We start from the raw sequence: 13,780 nt of genomic DNA on the forward strand, positions 1-13,780 counted from the left end.
AACACGAACAAAATTTACAGATGATTCAACGGAAAATGAACGGTTATGGGAGAAAATTGAATGGATCGGACTAAAAATGAAATGAATGTTTGGCCATACCAGCCGGTGTATATTTGTATGAGATTGGAGACTTTTTTTTGCGAATCTCGCTAATGAGCGCCATCTGGTTTTAGTGTGAATTAGATGCAAAAACTGAATTTAATTCTGTAGCATTGAAATGAAAAAGTGAAAAAACAACAACAGTAACATGGCTACATAGATCTGTTGACCAGTGAGATACGTATAGCAATGGAATGAAAGAATGAAGAAAGCGTATATGTGTATGTATGCATCAGCACGCATAGATGTACAGCTCTGTGTGGCCGTGCTATTGTTGTTGTTTTTTTTCTCTTTTTCGATTCAATTCATTGTAACTAAATTGAGTTCAACTATGGAATACAAGATGGCACAGATGAGGGGAATTCGCATTTTGTCTCTTCATAGGCTTAGCCGGTTGGGCCATACTTCACTGTCCAATGGGCATATTTATGGCAAAAAAAATTCTATCAAACATTCGTCGGCAAATCACACCAACAAACGAAAGACAATTTCGGCGTGTTTACTACTTATAAAAAATAATGAATATTCTAAAAAGTTCATTTTTGGTCGATTCAAAAAAATTTCTTTTTTATTATTATTATTCGAATTATTAATTTGGTCATTTCAAATGAACTTCTTTTTTGTTTGTTTGAATAACAATTCTAACAATAAATTGTTGGAATGCCAGAACATTTTCCGAAAATACTTTTTTCCCGATCGAACGGGAATTTTTCCAAAAAGATTTTCTGCATTCTGGGAAAAAGTGTTTTCGGGAAAATGTTTCGGTATTTAAAAAAAATATTGGTTAGTATCTAATCGAACGACGATTTGAGTAAGACAACCCAAAAGACAACAGTTATTTGCAGAGCTATCCAAAGAAAATAAAAACGACTAAATTAAGCTCTGAACAATTGAAATTCGATAATGTTATAGAGATTTGGCGATTGAATTTATTCCTATTTCACAGAGGACTCCATTGAAATGACATGCATTCCAAATTAAATGTCATGATATAACTTGACTTATATACATTTGGGTGAGAAAATAGAAATGGTTAATTGAAACTTTTTGGGCGAACGAGAAAAAACTTAAGAAAGCATTTTGAGCCAATCCCATGACGAGAGAGAAGAGACTCAATTCAAATGATGAAACAGCATTGTTCATAATCAATACATATGCATTATAAGATTCAATTGTTCGGATAAGCAATTTTCAGGTCCCCGACTTTTTAGAGTTGTTATGATTACTGTTCCTATTGCTGGAGCTGCCACTTGACGTTCCTCCACCTTCGCTTGAATTACTGTTTTGCAACGAAATATACAAGACATACATTTAGTTTTAAAAAAAACTAGCTAATATGATAATAATAAATGGTCTTACCTCGACATTTGTGGTATTGATATAAATTGGCGTCCATTTTCTAGAGAAACAAAAATCAAAAATAAAATAATAAGCCAAAAATGCAGTGACCATTTAAAGTTGAATAATTTTCGATTTTTGATGTTATTTTGCACTCTTACGTGCTCATAAATAAGTAAACCACTGTGTCAATAAGACTTGGTAAAACACAAATGAAATCATTTGCTGCGTACGCAGGTTCACAGTTTTCATGTTTCACTTGCATTTTTCTTTCATTGCAACCACCAAAAACGTTCATGAATTGACCGACAAATTTTTAACATTTTTCAAAAAATTCTACTATCCTTATTCTGTATATGTATTGCCATCGTCAATATTGTTTTGTTGGGTGTTTGTGTTTTTTTTCTCTCACATTCTCGTGATGCTAGCGATTCAATTTTACTATTTCATTCATACAAATCCGAAATTGGAATCAATCACCAAAGAAATAGATTGTGTCGCCGCATACTGCCAACTTTCATCGGCATATTAAAGAAAACCGTAGTACAGTAAAAATAAGGAAATCAGTAAGACATTGACAACGACGACGATGACAATAATAATAACAACAACAACAACGATAACCGAGTGCATCTCGTTTATGGATGAACCAAAAACGGCACCGGCGACGGAGACGGCTCACTTATCGTTGGCACGGCTTATTTTTCATAATATACATTTGTTTCAGTTTTTGGACTAACGCACCAAAAACAGCGTTGTTCGCGCCGCACAATTGAGAGAGAGAGAGACACACAGAGAGAAAAGCGTATCAAATATGTAAAATTCACTGAATGAATGCATTCGAATGGCGAACAAATGAATGGACATAACGCCTTTATGTGTAAAACAATCTCGAATCATTGTTGTTGCATTTAACAAAAATGGTAAGGTCAATTGAATGAATCAGGTTGGATTTGAGTATGAAATCGAAATCGAAAATTTATCGAAAAGTGAAGAAAACAAATAAAAAAATAAATAAAAGCGACTACCTTCTTCTCCGACCTGTAGATGACCACTTTGAACCAGATTCATGAGCACTTCTTGCGGTAGACTGACTAAAGCTTGCGGATAAAGAAGACTATTCAGATTGCTATTATTTGCGAACGCTTTGCCCAGTTCGTCACGAACTTGAATTTGCTGTGATTGTTGTTGGGGTGACTCTTGTTTCTTTGTGACCGGTGTGGATTGATGTGGTGGATGTCTTTGACGTCGTCCAATTTGCTCTTGAATATGATGACTTGGACCGGCCACTTCAACACTTGACGATTCATCGCTCGATTCACCTGACGACAAAGGCGAACGGTCATCCTGAAATTGAAACAAAAAGAAAAATGAGAAAAATAAAGAAAAATTATCATCCAATTATCACATAAGCTTCAAACTAAATAATTCCAACAACCATAATACAAATGAATATTCAACAATTTAATTAAAATCGTAATGGGAAAATAGCCTTGAAACTATTTCATGCAACGTTCAATTTTCCGGCCACCTTTCAATGGAGAATTCCATCTTGATCAGTTGATATAAATATTCCATGTTTATTTTACTTTTTTTTTTTTGTTCGCTGTTAGTTTAGCTCATATTGTTTAGAACTTTGTCACCATACATATCGACTGATACTCTCAGCACCTGGGACTTGGAATACTGTCTACATCATTTTGTTTTTGTTCGTGGCCAGTGCATTGTGACATACCAAAAATCAAATATGGACAACAACAAGTGAAGAGAAAGAAACAAATGTCGCTATTGCCATAATAATATGATTCACATTTGTTGACGAGGCCACTAACTCGATATGGGTATGGGAAAGAAATGCATCTTTTTATTCTTGTTCTTAGTGTTTTGTTTTGTTTTTTTTTTTGTGTTGGACTGTGCGTTTTGAACATGTCTCTTCATTGTCTACTGAAGTAATAAACGCCCGACTCTAAACATCCGTCATTTACTCAAAAGGGAAGAAAATTGCCGTTCACTGCAATCGATGAACGATCGTGCACATTTCGATCAATGTTGTTAACAAAAAAAGACACACACACACACACAAAAGAAGAGAGACAGAGAAGATGAGATACATGGCATACTGAGCTGGCCAAACAATACAATTTTACTTCGGCGAATCGCGCTTCTTACTTTTTATAAGCATTTGCATTAGAATATGGTAACGCAAACTTACTGTGAATCCATAGCCAAACATAAAACATATTTTCAATGTCAACAAGTATAGCGCATTGCACGCTGCATCGTATTGCAAACCATAACATGATTTGTACTTGGCACGCCAGACATCACGGAGTTTCAAAGAACATTTCAATTTTTTTCTACACTTCTCTATGTTGTGTGTGTGTGTGTTTTTTTCTTCTTCAACATTTTTCCCTCAACATTAAGAATTGAGTCTTCTACTCGTTGATTGATTTCCAACAAAGCACAACCAATCTACACACTATTGAAATTGAAAATTAAACTCAATGTCAACGGTATTGATGGCCTTTTGATTTCATATCAAATTTTAATTAATTTTTAATATATTGATAAAAACAAATGCTGATGATGTTCTATCCAATTGGACATAATCCACAATTCATCGAGTTCATTTTATTTTTCTCATTGAAATTGAGACGATTGCGTTGAATAGTCGAAAAGAGAAGTAAACAACATGAAAAAAACGGCGAGAAATGTGACGACGACTATTTCATTAGAATCCTCGGAATGTAATGCACAAAATACATAACGTTGGGAATGTGCTGAGGCAGCAGCATTACAACCAAACGTGAGCTTACGCAGTCATCTAAAAAAAAAGAGTCTCTCAATACAAATTGCAAATGCAGTTGTGCAAAATGATGCGATACAGACGTGCATTACTGGTTTCAATGATGGTTTTTAACTGAGCTGAACCTGTGTGATGATGTGCAGTAAATGAACGCAAGACGCATACTAAATAGGCTGTAGATTGGGAAAAAACTGGATATCACCATAAATATATCACGTGAAACGCGTCATTTTGCGTTTTTCCTCAGCATCGGCAACAAATCGGTGTGGATTAATTTTTGTTTCTGCTGACGTTCAGCGTTGCGCATTCTTTTTTTTTTGTGTCTTTTTTTCTCAGTGGTCTCCGTATCGTTTATATAAAAGTGGTGGATTTTTGAGAGTTCATAATTTGCTGCAATTATCACTATTGTACTGAAATCGAGTATATTGATTTTTCTGTCGAGGTGGTTCAAACGCAGAAATATGATGTGATTGAGAGCGAGATGTTTTATCTGTGCATCGATTAAATAAATTCACGTTCTCAAATGCTTATTTTTTTTTGTATTGCAATTTAAAATTCATGGAGCAGTAACCATGTGGTTTCTCGAACTTCTCCAAGGAATATGATTTCTGTTGAGCTTAGTTCAATATTTCACAACGAATAGTGACATTTGTTCTATAGATCTTTAAAAATGGATACAAACTGCATTTTTTTTCATCTTGCAATATTGCAAACATTTTTACCATATACGGATTTTCGAAGCGAATTTAAAAAAAAAAAACATTATTTCAAAGGACAACACGATTGCATTTGCAATGACGAGAAATACACCTTTTTATAATTCAATTGTAAATTACAACTGAAATGGATTTTTTTTCTAATAATATTTGCTCGTTTTATGCTCAAATATTGACACATTTAAGTTAAATTAATAAAAATGGAAAAACATATGTTTGTATCACATTTAATTTTTGTGACAAACGTTCGAATTCAATATTTTAAAACTATAATTTATACATTATTAATTCGATACTGATATATTTTTTTTTATTTGGAAAAATCACTTGATATTGATACCCTCCGTTTTATTTATTTTTTCATATTTGTCGTTTTTGTGTTTTAAATTCCAAAATAATCGATCAAATAAATGCAGCAACTGTGAATCAAATTGAATTGAATGTGATGTACATAAACAAGTTTTAACCACTTTCAGCGATTAGGTAAAATGATTCGCATATGTTTTCAGACTGAATGGTACCGGGGGTTTTATTCTCGGTTGCTCTCTTCGTGTGCGTATTGTTTTTGACGTTGTTGTAATGATGTACCGTCGTTGTAAGTTTGATGCGTTTGAAAACAAAATTATAAATAGTTTTTCCAATACTCGTTCGAGTCGTTAGATCCATAGACAACGCATAGCAGTTAGAATGCTACATACTAATACATATTGCAATTTCTAAGATTCAACGATTGATATAGTGTAGTGAAATCGTTTTTTATTTGATTTACGCTAAAATATGCGCTCGACAGTGAACAGTTTCAAGCAATATGGTATAGACACGGTGGGAAATCACAAAAAAAGAACTCTGTGCAATATTCTTTCAACAATCTTCGGCGATCAATTACGTTGTTCTTTTCCATTATGTGATCGTTTTTCTTGTCTCTGACTCATCTCATGCACTTTGTTATTCTGCAGAATCTCATCATAGATTATATGGTACGATCTCGCTACTTGCTTTCAATATATGATTTCTATAATCAAAAGCAGACATTAAGTCTACGAAAAAGTGGTAACGGCGACGGCTTACATTGTGTTACGCACAAATTGAAAAACATATTTTTACAGGAATCAATTGCATTTGGTGGGCGAAAATATCAAAATATCCTACTTTTTAAATGGAATTTCAAAGAAAAATCAAATCATTCATTTTTCCAATGGAAATTTATTCATCCATGTTATGCGAATTGAACGAAATATCGTAAAACATTCAGATAGTGTTTCTAATTAAATTCCGTTGGTCACTAGCATGTATGCCAATAGCAAAGATGAACATTGGTTGCTCTTTTTTTTCTCACTGGAATTGTCATCAAACAAATGAGAGAGAGAGAGAGAGAGAGAGAGAAAAAATTGGTCTCTTTAAACAAAGAAAATGGGAAACAAAATGATAAACAAGAATTGTAAGAAAATGCGTTGATATTACTGATTGAAAACGAATAATACAGGTTCGTTGTGTATTTTCCGTGTGTATTGTAAAACATATCTTGATAACTTTTGCACTTGATTGGCCAAATGACGAGGCGCACAAAAACCCGACGAATTTATTTCGCGATCGCAATGCAATGCTAATGGATATTATTAAAAGGCTTTACATCGAATTATTCCCATTAAATATTGACACTTATGCGCCAAACGAATACCAATTACTGCAGACTAAGTTCAGGTGAAGACGACGAGACACACACATATATATATATATACAACACGCACGCACGATATGACCAAAAACGTTCACTACCTGCCATCACCATTGGCATTCAATGCAATCTGTTAAATTATACGTGAAATTTCTTTCACAGCGTTTTTTTGTTGTTGTCTCTTCTCTCGCTCGTCTCATCGTTTTACTTGTTCTCATTTTTGTGCATTTTGTCGATCGATTTGCGATGCGTGTACGGGCTCTTTTTTTTACTCTGCATCTTTTCATTTTGTGTCGCGTCGAAAAGTACACGACACATCATGTTCGATCTTTCATCACATTCTTTACATGGATAATTACAGCGACTACATTAAACAAGTGCATATTAATGCTGCTTTTTGGCGCTGTTCACTTTAATTTCGCATAAAATGAAAACGTTTTTTTTTTGAGTGGCTGTTAAACAATATGAGAAGAAAAATGTCACCAAAATCATTACATTGTCTTTTCGGATAAAACAGAGGGAAAAAACAGCTAATAAAAAGAACACCTTTTTATACTGACCCATGAATATGAAAAATTCAAAGAAAATTATGTGAAACCAGATCTGATGTCAATCGCGTACTATTTTCATTAGATTTATATTATATTGCTTGGGTTCAAATTTAATTACGGTAAAATCCTATATTCATTCATTGTTTTTTTTTCCAGTGACTTAAGACATACGGTATGCATTCAATGTTTATCAAAATAAAAACAGATTTATTCAGCAAGGAACAATTATACATGAATGGTATCAACATTGTTCATTAAAATGTTGATCATTTGATTAATTCACTCGTTTATATTTTGGTTAGGTGTTTTTAAAGTTTGACGATTACTTTATTGTAATTTTAAAATGTTCAGTCGAAGAAAAACCACTTGCTGATATTTAAATCTGAATGATGCCACCAAAATGGCAAGTCAATTCATCAAAGACAATGACGAGGCGTCTGAAATCAAATGAAATTCGTAGCCACAACTCGCTGCCAAACTGAAACGTTAATAATTTACCGTCAATGTCAAAAATGTAGGTGTTTGCACCCATTGCTGTTGTTGCTGCCGCTTTTTTCTTAGATTTTGTTACACTCGATTACTTGCGTTGTGTGAAGCAGAGTAAAAATGTGTTAATTAGGCTCTTTTATTTTGTACTACAGTAAATTTGGACACGTTCAATTGATTGGATATATTAATAAGTACTGATCAATGTGATTTCGAATTCATTTCTTTGATCGCTTAAATACACATATGAAAATGAAAATGAATAAAGATTTTCACTTGAGTTGGTTACCATTTAATAGACTGCAAGAAGTCCACAAACGTCCAATTGAAATGAATTAATAATTTTATTTCGATTTGTTTCATATGTACTCAGTGTACGCTTTATAGAAATGTCATCAAAACTTAAATTTAAAAAAGAAAACGGTGCGTTAATAAATTATGGATGTATCGACAAATTCAATCGAACTGGAAAAATTCAGAACAAAATGAAAACTGTGATGAAAAAATCCAATCGATCAATGTTCAGAAGTATTTCAAAGAATTTGTGCTTTTTATATGAGGTTTTTTTTCATTTTTTTGTCGTTGTATTAAAAAAACGCTATAAAAAGCATATTATTGCATAGAATGAAGTTTTTAACTAAATGAATTTGAGATACAAGGGTAAATAAAAGTGTCTGAATTGAAATCGAGTTTATAAAATTTTCAAAAGTTAATAATGTGTTCATTTGTTTTAATTCATTCAAAGTTTACGTGGGGTTTCTTGTATCATTTTATATTATATATGTGTGCGTGTGTGTGTGTCTGCTACTAAGTTAAATATTTATTCGTTCGCTAATAGGTTTTGCGCATTTCAAATGAGAATTACGTACATAATCTAAAACGAAAACGACGACGTAGAATGATGTGTGCATTCCAATGTGTTGGCCATTTTGGATTTTGCCGGCAAGTTAAAATTTTTGCCACGTAATAAACAAAATGGCTCAATGCCTATACAAGTGGAAAATTTGCGTGCGTGTCGCTATCCAACTAACGAACACTTAGTGTATTTATTGTATTTAATGAGCAATGCATGGAGCTCATGAAGCTTTACACTTGCATTCATGGAAAGTTGCATTGTGTGTGTGTGTGATTTTTCAAAATCATCGTGCATCTCTTGTACAAACACGGAGAAAGAGTGAGAGAGACTGTGCGGATCGAAAAGTAATTCAAGATTTTTTTTTTGATCTGGTCAATTAATTGGCTCTATTTCTCTCTCTATTCAATTGTTGCCAAATATGATTTCATTGAATTGAAGCTATCATCAAGAATGAAGCAATCGCATAAATTTCGCTATTTTGTTCGAAAACAGTGGGTAAAAGATCGAATAAAGTGGTCGTTTCGCTCACTCACTCATCTCTTACAATCACCTGGCCAATTGTAATTTATAGTCCAAATTAATAAGTCATCTCTCTCTATATCTCCTCATCGTAACACTTAATTTTGCATAAATTCAAATGCCGATCCTGATCTCCCTGCATTGTCATTGAGTCAACACAACAACAATAAAAAACAATTTATGATAAAATTGCTCGAAAATTTATTGACACCATTTATGGCATTGGGTTTTTGTTTACGATTTCTTGCTCAATATTCTCTCTTCATCATCGCTCGTTTCTAATTTAATCCAGTCGCACGCATTTTTTTGATTTCATATCGATGGGCGACAAATAATCACAACAATGCGTGCCTATTTCTATTATTTTTTCTATGAGCGTATCTCTGTGTGTGCTTGTTTTCTTTTTTTATTCATCCATCTCCATCTTGACCACTTGGAATTAGCGTTTTAATGCATTGCACCGTCATTTTCATCGCCTACAACACACGCGCAATATTAAAAAAACTATATATAAATAAACACACCTCGTCATAGTTCAATAAAATTTATCAATAAATGATAAAAATCGCCTTGGCCAAATCATATCACCGTATAATCGAATTTTATAAAATGTGTACGATTCTTTTACTTTTGAAAGTTTTCAATTTTGTGTGAAACGTAATTCACTCCGCCTTGATTCAGTCGCCATTCGACCAATCGAATCAACTGGTTTAAATTGCAACAAAACGTTAGAATTCTTTCCATAATTTGCCAATTTATGAAAATTATCCGCGACACAAGTATAATGATTGTTGTAAAATCGATGAAAAAGGTAAAAACAAACGGAATCCAACAAAATGCGTTACGAATGACCGAACAAAAAATTTATATATTTGCAAACGAATAAAAACTGTTTAACCCACACACATTTGCTCACAACAATATCTATATAAATTTGTTTTTTTTTGTTAATGAAGAAAACAAATTGATGGTCTCCAATGAATTTGAAGCTTGATGAAATAAAATAATAAAACGATTAACTGAGAGAGAAAAAATATTCACTATTTGATCATTATAATAAATAAAATAATTTATACTGAGCGATTTCTCCTGTTTCTACGCCTTAAGTAAAAATTCTATATCGTAGAAAAATTCGCCGTCAATTGAGAGAGTTTCTTGCTTTTTAAGTCTTTTTATGCAGGTTATGTCAGGAAACTTATGATTTGCTATGGTATCACATTTGAATTCATTGCTGCAATGTGACGGTGCACCAGTTCCAAATAAGTGTCAATATAACATAAACAAAAAGGTCAATGCATTAATTAGTCTATTGATGTGAGGAGAGAGAGAGAGAGATAAATCAATAAGATGAACTCCTATGCATAATATTCGAATTCGATTCAAATCAGTTCGATGATGATTGAAAATTATCAACAATGATATGTACACTGCTGCATTCAAAAGCACACCGCTGTTTAAACACACATTGAATTGTTTATTTTTCGGCTGTTTGCTTCTCTCGATATCATTATTGAGATTCGTAAATCGACATCTGTCTATTGTTTGACATTTGACTCAATAAAACAAAGAAAATGTGCGTATGCATGTTTCTGATTTCCGAATTCAAATCTGTATCGATTGTAGAGTGACTAATTTAAATGAAACCTCTACCATCGGTTTGCAAAATACGTCCACATTCTATTTAAATTTATCAAAACAAAGCCACTACAAACAGTTCAATTGGATGCAATTTGAAAATTGGTAAAAAGCTCATTAATTCACAATTTACGTGTTGAAAGTCAAAAATGAATTGACAGCAATTGCTAAGTCATTCAATTTGTTAATTTCAATCTATTGTGGAGCCTTCCAACTTAAAATGATATGTAAAATTTCATTGAATCAAACCAAATGGACAATTTAAATATTTGAATTATTTTCGTAGGAGTTTCGTAGTGAAGACGTTTATTCTTTGAGCCCATCAATTGGTTCATTATATATTTAAGAGGGATTATGTCGAAAACAATAACAATTCACCGCAATCGAAGCGATATGGTGACAGCAAAAATTCATTTGTTTTGCTCTTTTATCGGTTGCAGTAAGAAATTTTCATTGACGAAAATTGTATTTGTGAAATGTCTTCTTTGTAATCAGTTCGATGTGCGTGGCCATTGAATAAATCGCAATTTTCTCTTTCGAATAATCATTCTTTATAAGGTAAAAAGCAAATTAAAATTACTTAATATTTGATTTAAATACAAGCCAGCATAATTGCCTTTTGTGCGCACGAGCTATTTGCAATGTTCTGCAGTCAATATGTCAACGGAAAAATAAAACCGAGTCGAGTTTGAAATAGTCGGCAATGACATCAACAACGGTCGATAAAATAAGAATAAACCAAAAAAAATGATCGTTGTTTTCTTTTTGTTGCATTTGCAGTTTCAATTTTTCCCAACTATTTTCTATCTTTCCAAATCGTTCGTTGCATTCTTCACAAAATCAATAGTATCGCAACATTCATAGAACATTTTCAGTTCACTTTCGCCGACAAATCGAATTTGAATCGAAATCAAAATCGAAATAAATGCAATGATTGCGCCAATGAATCCAACACGGAATATGCATTGAAGAGGCAACAACAAAAACAATAAAAAATAAATAAATAGAAGAAGCATTGGTTATTGTGTGATAGGATTCGTGCAATGAGCGGGCGCGCACTTGGAACGTTGATTCAAACATATCTCTTATTAGGCACGCGTTTGCGTAGAATGGTTTTTCACTGTAAACCGGCATTGATTTCATTATTATGAAAATTGTATGCACAATGCACAAATTGAATGAAACAAAAAGTCGTCGGCGAACGGTGCGCGAGATTCATGGTCGTCGTCGTCGTCATCATCATCGTCGGCAGAAAGAAAACACCGGTGGCCCTTATTTATTTCTGAACGAACGTAACGAAAATAATAGATCGGTTTATTTAATAGGCATCCCAAACAACTGGCTACTGTTTTTGCACTCCAAAGTTTGCATGGTGTCACACAAGTATGCCGAGCTCGCCGGTTCAAGATCAAAATGAATAAGACCAATAAGAACGGAGAGAAGCCGAGCGCGCAAATAAAAATGAAACTCAACAAAAAACGAAAACCACGAGGACAATCTCAAAAGTAATTGTTAAATTATTTCTATTTTATTGTGTATTGTCGATTGTGTGTCAGATCGCAAACAGTGCGATGCGCGCGTACAACATTCACTGTATGCATTTGTGGCCGAAGAGTTCCACTTTGTAATATGCACAATGTGCATTCATTAACTGTACGCAGAAGCAGCAGCAGTTGCAGAAACAACAACGGTGGCGATGGCGGCGGCGGCGGCGGTGGCCACTTGATTTGAATAGTTTGGCATGCAACTAACTTTTCCATTAATTTTACGAATATTTCATAGAAAAATTTCTGCAACATGATTGTATATTGTTCATAGAGTTAGTGTAGCATTTGTATCAGTACGTGGCAACGCTATTGTGCTTATGCAAAAATATTGTTTAATAAGTTGTTTATTGTTCGCGAGAAAAATGCGATAGATCGGAAACAATACCAGCTGGCGGTAGGTCTAATAGTTGCTGAATTAAAAACGTTGTTTGCGTTTTGTTCATCGTTTGAATTGCCGCACATTCGGCTTTAAACTCACAGTCTGTCGTCTACAACAATCTCATCGTCCAAATGCTTAAAATTCTAAAAGAATAGATACTTTATTGTAATATCCAGGTGTAACATGGGCATTATCCCAATTTATGTACAATGTATTTCAATTTTTACTTGAGTCGCTTGGAGATGCTGAAATTAAAAATTCGCAAATTTTGCATAACATACACGCCAAACTGCAACTTAATTGACTCATAATACGAGTTGTTTATTTGCTGATTGAACGTAATGAAATTAATTCGGAAGATCGGTTATTTTAATCGATACGATGTTTTATTTTATCTGATCGCACCAAATTTGGTCGATGATCATTGATCAGATCGTTTCATTATTACTCTGTAAGTGCTTTCTTCCCTACCATTCGTTCATTTCGATGTTGCAACCTTTTATCGTATATTCATTAAAATTTTTTCGCCAAAATGAAGTTGTTTTGCGATTTGTCGTTGAATGCGAACTCTAAAAAATTTCCATTATGATCTATCTGGTGTGCCAATGCGTTGTTGGGCGAAATCACGCCTCCAAATTACATTAAACTTTAAATTGAGTAACACATCGCCAAGACGCTTATGATTCGCATTGGAAAGTTTTAAATATATAATAAAAATGTGTTCAACTCAAAATATCCAACGCATTTTACTAATAAATGATGGGCCCTTACGTTATTCAAATTTGCTTCGATATTGATGTATCAAAATGACATAAAAAAATGATTGAAAATCAATCAGATTTCGCATTCAATGCCCACTACAATATTTTTTCTATTAATCACACCTCAATTTGATCGTTTGAAAATGTATATGTTTGTCTCTTATCCGCAATTAATACCCCAGACACTGTTTATCAAGCAGAGACAGTAATATGCTCGCCTCGAATAAACCAACCGATAAAAAAAATCCACTCAGATGAAAGACAGAGAGAAGTATTTAACACGAAGAATATCAATTGTCGATGTTATATGATTGTATGACAATTTGAGTGGTTTGGATTCGATGCATTTGTGGCTGCGTATGGTTGTATAAGTGTTTGAATTCAATTAAAAATGTACGACAAAGAAAGATAT

At 33.4% G+C, this 13,780-nt stretch overlaps 1 protein-coding gene across 4 annotated transcripts in view; it reads right to left on the reverse strand.

The window, feature by feature from the left end:
• Positions 1 to 412: 412 nt before the first annotated feature.
• Positions 413 to 13,780, reverse strand: part of LOC116352468 (serum response factor homolog) — a 50,610-nt gene continuing 37,242 nt past the window's right edge. For all 4 annotated transcript variants that reach the window (XM_031785096.1, XM_031785095.1, XM_031785093.1 and 1 more), the window contains exons 5-7: positions 2,466 to 2,784; positions 1,459 to 1,498; positions 413 to 1,378 (exon numbers count right to left, since the gene is read on the reverse strand). In XM_031785096.1, the coding sequence (XP_031640956.1) occupies positions 1,291 to 1,378; positions 1,459 to 1,498; positions 2,466 to 2,784 (447 nt within the window). In that variant the 3' untranslated portion in view covers positions 413 to 1,290. The remainder of the gene's footprint in view (positions 1,379 to 1,458; positions 1,499 to 2,465; positions 2,785 to 13,780) is intronic.

The sequence above is a fragment of the Contarinia nasturtii genome, unplaced genomic scaffold, assembly GCF_009176525.2.
Source record: "Contarinia nasturtii isolate CC-2019 unplaced genomic scaffold, AAFC_CNas_1.1 Cnas_scaffold_187, whole genome shotgun sequence".
Classification (NCBI taxonomy): Eukaryota; Metazoa; Arthropoda; class Insecta; order Diptera; family Cecidomyiidae; genus Contarinia; species Contarinia nasturtii.